The following is a 15,087-nucleotide window of genomic DNA, read 5'->3' on the forward strand; positions in this document are numbered from 1 at the left end:
CGACTGGTCAATACCCAAAGTTTATTATAGTGGAGACATGCTGGGCTTCCATGTTTTAGCAGAATCAGGACATCAGCAGCACTGGGCAGAGCTAACAGGACTCTGCAGTCACTTATTGGAGGTTAGTTTTCAAGGGATAAATAAATCTCATAATACAAATTGGAATTTCAATTATTTTTGTTATCATACTTTCTTCACAGTTTTTGCTAATGAATTTACCATTTTATATATACTGCATTATATATATATATATTACTATTGCTAATGACTTCAATTTCAAATAATGAATTGGTGAACTATTCTCCTGTATTAGGATTAATTTATTAGCTCAGCGAATAGATTACGAATAGGAAAGCATCATAAGTGTATCATCCAGAACAACATCATTTGGTGCAATTTACAGTATATTTTACCTACTGTGGAAGTAAAGCTAAGACATAGAGCTTTATTAACAGATGATATCTATTTGATTGCACTTATACATTTTCATGTGTTCTTGTAGGAGGCAATAAACTTCTCACTTGTGTTTTGCGACCGCCAGGAATTTATGGACCAGATGAGAGAAGACATTTGCCAAGACTGGTTGTATGTCATCAAGGGTTAAATATTATATGCTCAATTATACTAGTGGGGGATTATTTTTGCAGATATAAGAACAGGGCTGGTTATATACAAAAAGGGAAGGAGAAATTTGATCCAGCCACACTGGGCATTTGGGCCATAATTCACAGCATATTTACGGCCATTTTCCCAGAGTTCTGTGCAGGTGTAGTAGCCCCTGCTGGGGAGAGAGTGGAGACTGCACTGAGAATACACACAGGACCCCTCCTCTCTTAAATCACCCCTGTGTTTTTGGTGATTTCTTTTGGAATAGCTGTAATGGGCAGACTGGTGGAGAATAGAGGAGAGGCATACAGTATTGTGGTGGATAAAGGAGTAAACTGAGGTGACAGGGAGACAGTATGTGACTAATTAAGATGTGGGGCAGGGAGGTGAAAGTTCAGGTTGTGGAGGACACTTTGAGGATTGGTGTAGTGCAAACAGGACCTGCAATAGAAATCATGGGGCACAGTACATCCATTTGTTTAGGGGCACCCCATCCCTGGGTCCCTAAAGCATCCCTCCAGAAAGTCCATGCAGTGTCTCTCTAGCTACCTTCTGTCTCTCCAGCCCTAGCCCCACAGTATCCCTCTAGCTACCTTCTGTCTCTCCAGCCATAGTCCTCACATCATCCCTCTAGCTGCCTTCTGTCTCTCCACTCCTAGCCCCCACAGCGCCCCTCTAGCTGCTCTGTCTCTCCAGCCTGAGCCCCCACAGCGTCCCTCTAGCTGCTTTCTATCTCTCCAGCCCTAGCCCCCTTCAGCCAGCTGCACAATGGGGCCGATTCAGACCTGATCGCTGCTGTGCGTTTTCTCACAGGCTGCGATCAGGTCTGCACTGCGCATGCGTATGCACCGCAATGTGCAGGCGCGATGGAACCGCAGCAACGGGGATCGACGGTCAGTGATGGGATGGTGTAAATATTCAAAACGCACCAACGATCGCAAATAGATTAACAGGAAGCGGGTGTCTCTGGGTGGCAACTGACTGTTTCTAGGGAGTGTCCGGGAAAAACACAGGAGGGACCCGGCGTTTTGTGGGAGGATTTCTGAGGTCAGCTCCGGTCCCGATCATCGCAGTGGCAGAGTAAATCCTGGGCTGTGCAGAGACTGCACAAACGCCTGTTTGTGCAGATCTCCAGCACAAATGATCGCATACCTGCACACACACAATACCCTCCCCCTGTAGGCGGCGACTACCTAATCGCAGGGATGCAAAAAACGCACCCTAGCGATCAGGTCTGAATTACCCCCTGTCTTGACACCTTTTTGTATTTTTTTTTCTGCTGCCCGCTGTGGCTTCTGGATCCTTTGCTGTCATTCAGTGGTGCAGCACTGCATGACGTCATGATGTTATGTGCACTGTACCGCAATGAACAAAATAAAAAATATATTTATTGCATCAATGGTGGCCGTAGCAATAATGCTACAGCTTTTCCAGAATGTGCCCCGTATCTGTCTGTGTTCTGCTAAACATGCAGCAAAGCAGGCAGCAACGAGAGAAAGTCTATAGAACAATGTGACCTGTTGTCAGACCAGCGTGCAAGAAAGAAAGACAGGCATATTGGGACAGATTGTTGGAGATAAAAGGATGCAGGCATAGATTGGGGGCAGATTGGGGAAAGTAAGGGAATGGGGCGGATTGTAGGAAGAAACGGAGCAAGGCGGATTGTAGGAAGTAAGGCAATAAGGCAAATTATGGGAAGTGAGGCAATGGGGCAGATTGTGGGGAGTAAGGGAATAAGGCGGATTGCAGGAAGTTACAGAATAAGGCAGATTATGGGTAGGAAGTGAGGCAATGGGGCAGATTGTGGGAAGTAACGGAATAAAGCGGATTGCAGGAAATTACAGAATAAGGCAGATTATGGGTAGGAAGTGAGGCAATGGGGCAGATTGTGGGAAGTAAGGGAATAAGGCGGATTGCAGGAAGTTACAGAATAAGGCCGATTATGGGTAGGAAGTGAGGCTATGGGGCAGATTGTGGGAAGTAAGTGAATAAAATGGATTGTGGGAAGTAAGGGAATAAGGCAGATTATTTGACGGAGAAATAGGAATGCGGGACATTATGGCAAATAACAGATTGTGGAAAACCAGATTAACAAACTGTAGCTGATGAAGGTATAATAAACGAGGTGTTAGAAAATGTCAAGATTCAGAATGTCAACATAGGAATTATGTTGTCATTGCCAGAATGTTGACATTGCGAATATTGTCATCATGTCGACATAGCTATTTAAGGAGATCATCGCCCTAATCCTACCCTAACTATAACTGCAGTCTAACCCTAATCCTAAAATGGACTGTCAGCATTCACAATGTCATCATTATAACAATAGTGGTTGGAGATGCTATCACTGGTGATTCCCTGGAAGCAGCAGTGATAGTGCTGTATGGTGATATTCCAAGCAGACGCCTCCTGCTGCAGTAGTGATTCCACCTCGTCCTAGGATGCAGCATCGGATCACTCGGTCACCATCTGGCAGTTTACGGCACTCAAGATGCCCGTCGCAGAGGCCATGAAATCTCCGTCCTACGATGGAGATCCCTGGCCTCTCCCCACCCCCTAAACGGCAGCAGCATGCCTCCATTTTCACAAACGGAGGCCGTCGCTGCTCCCTCCCCACCACCCAGACAGCAGCAGACTGTCAATCACAGACAGTCTGCTGCTGCTCTGCGTCCTATGTCGCAGGACCCATTCATGCACGTGCAAAGTAACAAAAATCTGTACTTTGTGATGATGGGCGCACCTCCAACCACATCTGAATCAGGCCCAATATACAAGATCGTCTCCGGCGCTGACTTTAGTGCATATAAGTGTAACTTTGCGTGGGTTACGATCGTTAGGTCAACACAACTTAGGTCGACCACTGAAGGTCGACAATGCCATTAGATCGACATAGCCGTTAGGTCAACATGTACTAGGTACATAAAGTTACATTTATATACACTAAAGTCAGCACCAGAGATTACCTTTTATTGTATATCCATCTTTGGAAGCCATTTTGGAAGCTTCTCAGCCGCGGTCTTTATATGCGGTAGCACCAGCCATTTCTGCTTTGACCTGATATTATGACTATGTCAACATTATGTCCATGTCGAAATTCAGACCATGTCATCATTCTGCATATTGACAGTACTGTATACCAGTAAGCAGTGGCGTATCTATAATGGGTGTGTGCGGTGCAGGGAGGCCCACACCTCACACCCTGCAACCACTTTTTTAAATACTCATCTCTCCGGATTCCCTTGCCGGCTTGCAGCTTCAACAAATCTCCAGTAAATGGTGCGGTGGACATTTTTCCGGAGATTGCGCGTGAGCAGTAAGGAAATCTCTGGGAAAATGACCGCCGCACCATTTCCCCGGAAATATGCACAATAGAGTCTGTGCCAGTGTAGAGCTCAGACTCTATTGCGCTGACGAGCATCGGCTACAGAAGGAGGGCCCAGACGGATGAGGATGGACACAAGCCTCCTCCCCTGTTAATACGCCCCTGCCAATAAGCCACTTGTTGCTATAGAAAGTATTACAAGGATGAGCTGATTAGGTTAAATGGAAGGACAGGAGACTAGATAATGGCAAGGAGAGTGCAGGATGCCAGATTGTGATAGATGATAGAGTCTCCCCCTGGTATGGTTTTAAGCAGTGACAGATTAACCTGTAAAATATTGTTTAACTGAGGTAGGGGCAAACTGTTCCAGCAGATGTTGTACAGTAGGGAACTCATTGCTAGATAATAATGTGATTAGCTATAAAATATTCCTTGTGTATTTCCAGGCAAGTGCTGAGAAACGTTTATTATGCTTTAAGTTTTGGAATGACCGGACCAAGATGAACTGGATTCACTTACAAAATCTGATAGAAGCTCATGTACTTGCTGCTGAAGCGCTGACCGCCAGTAAAGGATATATAGCTGTGAGTTATTATCTAATAGCTGTTGAAAATAATATTGCAACAATTGTGGAATCGGGCAATAGTTTGTTTACATGCTAAATGACTGTGAAAGGCCTCATTTAGATTTTGGAGCAAATAAAGCTAAGGGGAGGAAGTTTGCACCTGGGGTACTAATACCCCTTTTCCACTAGCTCAGAAAACACGGGTAAATGCACAGAGGCGCGCACCCGTGTTTTTTGCAAGTGGAAAAGGGTCCCCCCGCAAAAACCCGGATCAAGTAACCCGTGAGTCCTACCCTGGGAAAATACCTGGGTAGGACACAGGAATAATCCGGGTAGGTTTGTAGTGTAAACGGGAACCGTGTCGATGCGACACAGCTCCCGTTTACACTGTATGGAAGGGTGGCGCTGGGAGGTGATCTCCCAGCGCCGCCCCTGCCGCGTCACTAGCCCGGCAATATGCCAGGTTGGTAACTGCTGATGGGAAAGGGGGCTGAGCACGGGCCGCAGCCGGGTAGCACCCGTGTCAGGCTCCCGGATGCGACCCGTGCTCATAGGTGGAAAAGGGGTATAAGTTTCTTTGCATGCAGGAGAAATACAGTACTGGCTGCTATTGTGTGCATCACACATATACTGGGAAACTTTATTCTTAACTAAGAAAAAAGTCAGGCGCTAACCTTCTGCGCAATGCATACTGTATACTCAAATGCTGAAGGCCGTTCAACACAGGCCAAGGCCGCCCAGCATGTGTGGCACCACCCCGCGATGCAATCGCAAATCAGTTGCGATCGCATCGAATAGAGGTTTTTTAATAAATTAGCAAAAAAAAATTCACGTTGTCATTATAGGGTATTGTGTGTACAATTTTGAGGGGGGAAATGAATTTAATCCATTTTGGAATAAGGCAGTAACATAACAAAATGTGGAAAAAGTGAAGCTCTGTGAATACTTTCCGGATGCACTGTATATAATAAAAATCTATATAAAATTTTGCAAGTTCTAAACTATATACACAGTATGGTGGTATTCTATTTTTACAGCATAGGTAAATGAAAGAAATACTTCTTGCCTTTTGACCAGCCTGTCTAGAAATAATAACTTCTTAATTGCTCAGTTTCAAGCATTAGTTGTTCTGTCCCAATTGTTAGTCATTAGAGCAGTTAAACAGGTATTCAATTCTCAGTAGTCCGGAGATAATTGTCAGTTTGCAACATCAAAGAAAAAGTGTTAATTGGCTTAATAAACCTAATCCAGCACAAATAGGTTAGTAAATTCTGAGTAGTGTAGATTCACTCAGTCTAAACATAGTACTTATCCAGCTAACAAATACAGCAAATCATCTGTTCTTAGGGGGGGATTCAATTGGGCACGAGGTTTAGCCCGCAAAAAAAACTTTGTGGCCCAATTTTGGATTGCCATGGGTATGCACTCTACCGATACCCAATTAAAAAAATGCACGAGGGGATTTCAGCTATGAAAACCACGCTGTGCAATAAAAAAATAAAAAAATTATACTTAATGGTCCGGTGGTCACCACGGCTCCCAATGATCTCCCATCCATCTTTCCACTGGGAAGGGGGCTGCTGGGAGGCGAGGGGGCTGCTAGAAGGGGAGGTGCTGCTGGGAGATGTAGTTCTCCCTGCTGCTGCCTCCTGGGGGATAACACATACACGGGGGTGAGAGTGGGTCACACACATACTTACACAACCTTACACTCACACACAAACCGCTGCTCACACACATACTATGCTGGATGAAGAAGTCACTGCTTTGGAAAGTGAGTAATTACTGCCTAATTAAGATAACTGGAAATTTCCAACACTTGCATAATGGGCGGGGGGGGGGGGGAGTGTAAGTGCCGCAAGGGTGCCCGAGCAAGTCCTAGTGCCTTTTCCTAAAAATATTGCGCTGGTGGTGCGTGAAAAAAGACACAGTGATTTCTATAGAGATCACACATCTCATTTACTCCCTTTTAATTGAATAGGAAAACCCTGCGGCTGCGGAAAACATGCCGCAGGGATTTTTAAATCTCCCATACTCAATTGAATTCCTCCATAATCAGCCATAGCATGATTCCCCCCCCCCCCCCCCCCCCCTAGTCAAGCAAGCTACATTCAATGTTTGCAAATTAAATAGCTTCTAGTCACCTGGTTACATAGAAGCACAGGGAGAATGTGCATACTTTATGAACTGCATGGATATCCCACCTCTTCACTTCACCTCTCTGTCCCATGTAGTATCAGTGCTCCATTGTTAGCAATTGAAACTTAATAAATATCCAGTATACGAACAGAACTTGTAGTAATCCAAATAAAAGGAGTAATTCAGAGTTGATTGCAGCAGCAAATTTGTTAGCAGTTGGGCAAAACCATGTGCACTGCAGGGGGAAAGTGGGGGGGGGGACATATATAACATGTGCAGAGAAAGTTAGATTTGGGTGGGTTATATTGTTTCTGTGCAGGGTAAATACTGGCTGCTTTATTTTTACACTGTAATTTAGATTTCAGTTTGAACACACCACACCCAAATCTAACTATCTGCACATGTTATATCTGCCACCCTTGCAGTGCACATGGTTTTGCCCAACTGCTAACAAATTTGCTGCTGCAATCAACTCTGAATTACCTCCAAAGTCTCTCCACCTCCTTAACGCAGCGGCATCACATTGTATTGTTAACTTTATTCTTAAACTGTGAATTAGAGTTAAGCTAGGATGTTATCCCTGTCCAAGCCTAAGGGCCAAATGTAATAAATCGCATTTTGCCTGTTAATTAATTTGCTGCTTTAAATCTATTGACTATATCATCGGAATCACGCTGGCTCCCACACATTGTGAGCTATTACATTTGGCCATAAATCTGTCTGCACAATTTAAATATAAATCACACTGTAATGCCTTAGTGCATCTTATAGCTATATTTATTCCTATATGTAAAGAAGAGCCAGTATTGAATATTTTTTCCTACATAAAATTCAAATGAATTAAGATTTGCCTCAAACGCTCAAGGCAGAAATATACATGTATTTTACCAACTTGCCTGGCATAGTCGTATGTGATACAACCGCAGCCAGGAGTTCATTACCTGGGGTTGGTCGTATCACATACGACGGTGGTGACCCACTGCTTCCCCCTGTGTAATGTAGGAAATCCGTTCTGCACAAGTGCAGAGCGGACTTCATCCTGCTACAACGGCACCCTTGGATGGGAGTAACGTGGTGGTCTCTGACCACCGACATCACACCCGAAATCGCGCCCCAGTTTGGTCTGGTTCCCACAAACATGCTCTTCCCAGATCATGCAAGATGACACGGATACCGACTCTGACACGGCAGACTGTGATGGGGACATGCTCAGGGGGGCCGCATCTCTTGCAAAAGGGGTGCAGTTGATGATAGAGGCTATTAGAGATGTGTTGAATATTACTGACACAACACCTGAACAGGATGAGGAGGCTTAATTCACTGACAATAAGAAAGTCTCGCTAACATTCCCTGCGTCCAAAGAATTAAATGCTATTTTTGAAAAAGCATGGGAAAATCCAGAGAAAAAATTTCAGATCCCTAGGAAGGTTCTGGTTGCTTTCCCCTTCCCTGAGGATGATAGAAAGAAATGGGAAAACCCACCCATAGTGGACGCATCTGTATCCATACTCTCAAAAAAGGTGGTTGTACCTGTCCCAGGATCAACCGCCTTAAAGGAGCCGGCTGATCGCAAGATTGATACTACTCTCAAATCCATATACACGGCTTCAGGGGCGATACTCTGTCCTACTATTGCCTGTGCATGGATTTCCAAAGCTATAGTAAAGTGGTCAGGCACGTGAATTGAGGACTTGGATAGGTTAAATAAGAGTGACATTTAATTGTTCTCCATAACATTTGGGATTCTGCAGGTTTTATGGTGGAATCCATGAAAGACATGGGTTCAATGGCTGCAGGAATTTCTTCCATGTCCATCTCAGCTCGTCGAGGACTGTGGTTGCGCCAGTGGTCTGCCAACGCGGAATCCAGGAGAGATGTGGAGACCCTACCCTACACAGGTCAGGCTCTCTTTGGGGAAGCATTGGATGCGTGGATCTCCACGGCTACAGCGGGTAAGTCTTCTTTTCTTCCCTTAGCAGCTCCTGCTGCGAAGAAACCTTTTTCTTCACCTGCATCTCAGTCCTTTTAGGTTTCTAAACCAAGAAAGACCAAACCGGCCAACACCTTCTTTAGAGGGGGCCGACCAAAATACAAGAAACCTGCTGTGGAAGGTTCCCAAAAACAGTAGCCTGCTTCAGGTGCACCAAAGTCCTCCGCATGACGGTGGACAGCGCAGCCTGGAGGTAGGGCCAGTGGGGGCGAGACTCCAACATTTCAGTCACGTCTGGGTGTCGTCCGGCCTGGACCCCTGGGTATTAGATATTGTGTCCCAGGGGTACCGGTTGGAATTTCAAGATGTCCCTCATCGGTTCTTCACATCGGGATTGCCAGATTTGCCGGCAGACAGGGCTATCCTACAGGGAGCCATCCAGAAGTTGGTGGAGGCACAGGTCATTGTACCAGTCCCTCCTCAAATGCAGAACACAGGTTACTATTCGAATCTTTTCGTGGTACCAAAACCGGATGGTTCGGTCAGGCCCATTCTGAACTTAAAATCACTAAACCCATTTCTGAGGGAGTTCAAGTTCAAAATGGAGTCTCTAAGGGCGGTGATATCAGGTCTGGAAGAGGGGAAATTCCTGGTATCCCTGGATATCAAGGATGCATACCTCCACATTCTGATTTGGCTGCCGCATCAAGCTTATCTATGATTCGCTCTGTTGGACTGTCATTTTCAGTTCCAGGCCCTACCATTCGGCCTCTCCACAGCACCAAGGGTATTCACCAAGGTAATGGCGGAAATTATGTTTCTCCTCCGCAGACAGGGGGTGAACATAATTCCATATCTGGACGATCTGCTGATAAAGGCATCGTCCAAGGAGAAGCTGTTACGGTCCATAGCTCTCACGAAACAGCTTCTCAAGGAACATGGTTGGATCCTGAATATCCCAAAATCACATTTGGAACCAACCAGGAGGTTGTCCTTTCTGGGAATGATCCATGACACGGAAGTGCAGAGGGTGTTTCTTCCAGAAGAAAAAGCGATGGTGATACAAACAATTGTCCGGGATGTCCTGAAGCCAGCCTGGGTGTCAGTTCACCAGTGCATTCACCTTCTGGTGAAGATGTGGCCTCTTACGAGGCTCTGCGGTATGGGAGGTTTCATGCTCTGTCCTTCCAACTGGATCTCCTGGACAAGTGGTCGGGATCCCATCTACACATGCACCAGAGAATAAGTCTGTTGCCAAAGGCCAGGATTTCACTCCTCTGGTGGTTGCAATTACCTCACCTTCTGGAGGGCGGCAGGTTCGGGATTCAGGACTGGATCATTCTAACCACGGATGCAAGTCTCCGGGGCTGGGGCGCAGTCACTCAAGGGGAAACCTTCCAAGGAAGGTGGTCAAGTCTGGAAGCTGGCCTGCCGATAAACATTCTGGAACAAAGAGCCGTATACAACGGTGTTCTCCAAGTGGCCCATCTTCTGAGAAATCGGGACGTTCAGGTACAGTCTGACAACGTAACGACGGTGGCTTACATAAACCGACAAGGCGGAACGAAGAGCAGAGCTGCAATGTCAGAGGTAACAAGAAACATCCACAGGGCAGAAAAACACGTGTTGGTGCTGTCAGCAATTTTCATTCAACTGGGAAGCGGACTTCCTCAGCAGACACGATCTCCTTCCAGGGGAGTGGGGTCTCCATCCGGAGGTGTTCAAGGAGGTAACAGATCTTTGAGGCGTACCCCATATCGACATGATGGCCTCTTGACTCAACAAGAAGAGTTCGGTGGTATTGTTCCAGGTCAAGGGACCTGCAAGCAGTGGCAGTGGACACCCTAGTGACTCCATGGGTGTTCCAGTCGGTGTATGTGTTTACTCCACATTTATGAGTTTCCTCAAACTCATAAGGAGAACAGGAGTTCAGGCAATCCTCATTGCTCCGGACTGGCCAAGAGGGGCTTGGTACGCAGATCTTCTGGAACTACTGCTAGAAGAGCCGAGGCCTCTTCCTCTTCGGGAGGACCTGCTACAGCAGAGCCCATTCGCCTATCAAGACTTACCACCGCTACGTATTCTGAACAAGGTTATTCCTACCCTGATACAGGCTAGGAAAGGAGTAACGTCTAAACATTACCATCGTATTTTGGAAAAAATATGTATCTTGGTGTGAGTCCAAGAAGTTTCCTACGGTGGAGTTTCAACTCTGACGTTTTCTCCTCTTCCTGCAAGCTGGTGTGGATATGGGCCTGAGGTTAGGATCTGTGAAGGTCCAGATTTCTGCCCTATTTGCTTTCAGAAACAATTGGCTGCCCTCCCTGAGGTTCAGATTTTTTTGAAGGGAGTTCTGCACATCCAACCTCCCTTTGTTCCGCCTACGGCGCCCTGGGATCTTAACGTGGTGTTGCAGTTCCTCCAGTCGGACTGGTTTGAGCCTCTACAGGAGGTTGAGGTCAAGTTTCTCACGTGGAAGGCTGTCACTTTGTTGGCCTTAGCTTCTGCTAGACGTGTGTTGGAGCTGGGGGCTTTGTCATGTAAAAGCCCATACTTGATCTTCCATGAAGACAGAGCTGAGCTTCGGACGTGTCAGCAGTTTCTTCCGAAGGTTGTGTCGGCATTTCATATCAACCAACCTATTGTGGTGCCAGTTGCGACTGACTCCTCATTTTCATCAAAGTCCTTAGATATTGTAAGGGCTCTAAAAATCTATGTGAGGAGGACTGCTCGTTACAGAAAATCGGACTCTGTTTGTCCTGTATGATCCCAAGAAAATTGGGTGTCCTGCTTCTAAGCAGACGATCTCTCACTGGATCAGGCTTACTATCCAGCATGCATATTCTACGGCAGGCTTGCCGTTTCCTACCTCTGTTAAGGCCCACTCTACTCGTAAGGTGGGTTCTTCCTGGGCGGCTGCCCGGGGTGTCACAGCTGTGCAACTCTGCCGAGCAGCTACTTGGTCGGGGTCGAACATGTTCGCAAAGTTCTACAAGTTCGATACTTTGGGCTCTGAAGACCTTAAGTTTGGTCAGTTGGTTCTACAGGAGCCTCAGCGCTCTCCCTCCCGTTCTGGGAGCTTTGGTACATCCCCATGGTACTAATGTGGACCCCAGCATCCTCTAGGACGCAAGAGAAAATAGGATTTTAATTACCTACCGGTAAATCCTTTTCTCGTAGTCCGTAGAGGATGCGGGTGCCCGCCCAACGCTTTGTTATCCTGCAGTGGTTATTTAGTTCAGTATTGCTTAGTTTTGGGTAAGTACTGTTTTGTTACTTGGTAAGTAATCCTGTTCAGCCGTTGCTGATGTTTAAAGCTAGTTAGCTTGGGTTGCCACTATCTGTGTAATCCTTCTCTCGAAGATGTCTGTCTCCTCGGGCACAGTTTCTAGACTGGGTCTGGTAGGAGGGGCATAGAGGGAGGAGCCAGCCCACACTCTCAAACTCTTAAAGTGCCAATGGCTCCTAGTGGACCCCTCTATACCCCGTGGTATTAATTTGGACCCCAGCATCCTCTACGGACTACGAGAAAAGGATTTACCGGTAGGTAATTAAAATCCTTTTTTTTTTTTTAATTTATTAAATATTTTAATATTTTTTTTTTACATACATTTGACATTTTTTATATAAAAATGACAATTTCTCAACTTTTTTGTGGAAAAATTGTATCAGTTAAGTAGTTAAACTCTTAAAATTCCTATTAAGTCTGTCCCCCTACTTTGTCAGGCCGCCTTTCTGTGACCCGCCAATATTAAGCCCACTCTGCAAATGTAATTTAAGAATGTTATGTAAAAGTGAACACTGCATAAGTATGTACAGAAGTAGTCACTGACACGCTATCAGGAGCTCCTTCCAGGTTTAGCAGCGGCGTGACTGCTAGCTGCTAATTGGACACAGACATACTGTATTACTCGCTCCACAATACAATCAATAAGGAGCTACTGTCAAGTGTATGTAAGATAAGGACATTGACTCAATGTGCACAGTAACTTAAAATTATATATTAATAGTAATTGCCTTTTGGTGAAACAGCGGTGTCACTGCAATTGCTCTATATAGACCAGATGTTCTCAAGCTGTGGGGCACTTACAGGGGTGCCTTGATTTTGTGGTCAAGGATCAATTTAAATTATTTATGGTCTACCTAATAGGCAAAAGCAGTGCTTGTGGCTGCAAATAATAAAATAGGTGGACAAACAGAAGAAAATCTTACCCCTCACCATATTGAACCTAACGATGACATAAAAACACAATTTACTTAATGTAAAAAAAAAATTCCAGGGGTGCCATGAATAAAATTCTGATACTCTAGGGCACCGTGATTCAAAAATGTTTGGAAACCACTGCTCTAGACTGTTTCACTGTTTTACGTTAGAATCACACTACTATTGACGAGGCTGAAGTTTGCTTGGGTCATGTGTAAGTGACCACCCTCTGTTGATTTCAGGTGTCAAATTTGTGGCACAAAACTAGTCAGCCCTTGCAAAGCTCAATTTTCTGAATAAGAAGCTGTAGTTCGAATAAGAAGTGAATAAGAAGCTAAACTTAAGCCTCCTCTACTACTGGGATTTATATAAATATCAACAAACACAAAGTGATAATCCCATTCTTGATCCAAAAGTTACAGTATAGCGGTTTTATCAGCTCAACAGTGACATTGCTGCAACCCCAGTATTAAGACACACCATATACGTCTCAGATATTGACGTATGACGTGGGCAAAGGAACAGCATGTACGGTAGTAGCTGTACTGTCATGCTGTAATTAATTTGCTTTAATTAAAATAATTACCCACGCTCTGCATGATTCACTGGATTAATTTGAGTGTATTTGGGATAGATGGTTTATTTATACTACTACCTCTCCACCCAGGTTGTAGAAGGCATAGATGGAGGCCTCAGATTAGGCCCTACCTTAACCTGAATTTACATGAACATCATGAACATCAGTGAGTGGCATTCCTGATTCATGTCCAGGGCTAAACCTCTACTTCACTTATTTTTGTCAACTTGTTAAATTTTTGATTGAGGCTTCCTTTGCTGATACTACTACAATCTGTTGTCTGTACACTTATGTTCTCCGGGCATAACCTGTCAGGCTGGATGGTTCCCCTCCCCCTCTTCTCCTTTCTCTTCTTTACCACCTCTTTTTTCTTTTTCTTTCCTTTTGGCTTTCTGTTTTCCTGTTTATGGTTGAAATTATTTTGAATGTACTGTGTACATTTCTGTTGTTGGATTATGCCCAGGCCCGGCGATAGGGGAGAAGGGATAAAGGGGACACCTGTGCTGGGCCCCCAGGTTCTGAGCACTAAACATGGCTGTGGTGCCTAGTGGTGGATCATGAACGGATCGCACCTGCCGTCTGCCTGGTGCGTGCCACGCGGGATAGGTAGGCAAAAGAAAACAGAGTTAATTAGGCACACCGTTCCGCTCACCCCTCTCCGGTAACCTTCTGGTCAATTGGTCCGGCCCACGAATTATGTCATGATGCACCGCATGACGCTGTGCCCGTCAGTCCTTCCCTTTCTGCTTTGTCCCTGCTGTGGCATCCCATCCACCTAAGAGGAGCAGAAGGAATGCTGGGCAGGATATCAGTGCTACCAGGCTGTGTTGGTAAGTGAAGGCACATTGTATTTAATGAAACCAAAGAAAGTAGAAATTATTCTTAACAAAAAAGAAAAATTAAATGGTAAAACATTTCAGAAAACCATTTTTTTTTCATTCCTCGGTGTCCAGATTTAATTTAGCTAGTAACATTACAGGCGGTATCCTATTAGGAGTGGTACTTTACCTTATCTCTAACAAACTTATTATTCAACTGAAGCACTGTTACTAATTACATTAACAATAATAATAATAATAATACACTGTAAAGAATACAACATAAGGATATCCTTACAAAGAAATAAGTATCAAATAGGGTTTCAGGTAACAATATGGTTAATAAAGGGGCAGACTAGATGGTTCTTATTTGCCGTCAAATTCTATGTTTCTAACAAATACTATCTATGGAAGGGAAGATAGATGTGTGGTATGAGTCCTAATATTGCTCATCACAGGGAGTGTTGTCATTTCAAACACATATTTATTACCAGGCGGGTGTGTGGTTAGGAAACAGTGAACCACATTCTCAGCTAAATAAGTGGATTTCACCTAAAATAGGATTCCCTGTCAAGTTAACAAATTTTTATATATACAGTACTAGCTGTTCTACCCATTCTTCGCACTGGAGTTTTATGATTTTCACGGTTGTACATCTACATGAGTTATTGGTGTTTCTATAATGGGTGCAATGCACACGGGCCCCTGGGCCCACGTCAGGGTCGGACTGGCCCACAGGGGAACAGGGGAAACCACCGGTGGGCCCTACTGCCTGTGGGCCCTCCTCCTCCTCTAGGGATCAAGTTCCAGACTATCCTGGTGCACTGGATTTATGCATTATACATATGTTACATTATACTTCACTATAATTTGGTTTAATATATATTTACCAAGGGTTACAGAACATGTAATGGTTAGCTAAACCT

The 15,087-nt window shown here is 45.0% G+C and overlaps 1 protein-coding gene and 1 long non-coding RNA gene across 2 annotated transcripts in view; one reads left to right on the forward strand and one right to left on the reverse strand.

Annotated features, from left to right (window-relative positions):
* The window catches only part of SDR42E2 (short chain dehydrogenase/reductase family 42E, member 2), a 98,592-nt gene that overhangs the window by 58,836 nt on the left and 24,669 nt on the right, over window positions 1–15,087 (forward strand). Inside the window, exons 6-7 of the mRNA XM_063932399.1 lie at window positions 503–585; window positions 4,375–4,512. Of these exons, the coding sequence (XP_063788469.1) occupies window positions 503–585; window positions 4,375–4,512 (221 nt within the window). The remainder of the gene's footprint in view (window positions 1–502; window positions 586–4,374; window positions 4,513–15,087) is intronic.
* LOC134943696 (uncharacterized) overlaps window positions 1–15,087 on the reverse strand; it is a 106,018-nt gene that overhangs the window by 5,932 nt on the left and 84,999 nt on the right. Inside the window, exon 2 of the long non-coding RNA XR_010181683.1 lies at window positions 13,996–14,118. This is a non-coding gene — a long non-coding RNA (uncharacterized LOC134943696). The remainder of the gene's footprint in view (window positions 1–13,995; window positions 14,119–15,087) is intronic.

The sequence above is a fragment of the Pseudophryne corroboree genome, chromosome 7 (assembly GCF_028390025.1).
Source record: "Pseudophryne corroboree isolate aPseCor3 chromosome 7, aPseCor3.hap2, whole genome shotgun sequence".
Lineage (NCBI taxonomy): Eukaryota > Metazoa > Chordata > Amphibia > Anura > Myobatrachidae > Pseudophryne > Pseudophryne corroboree.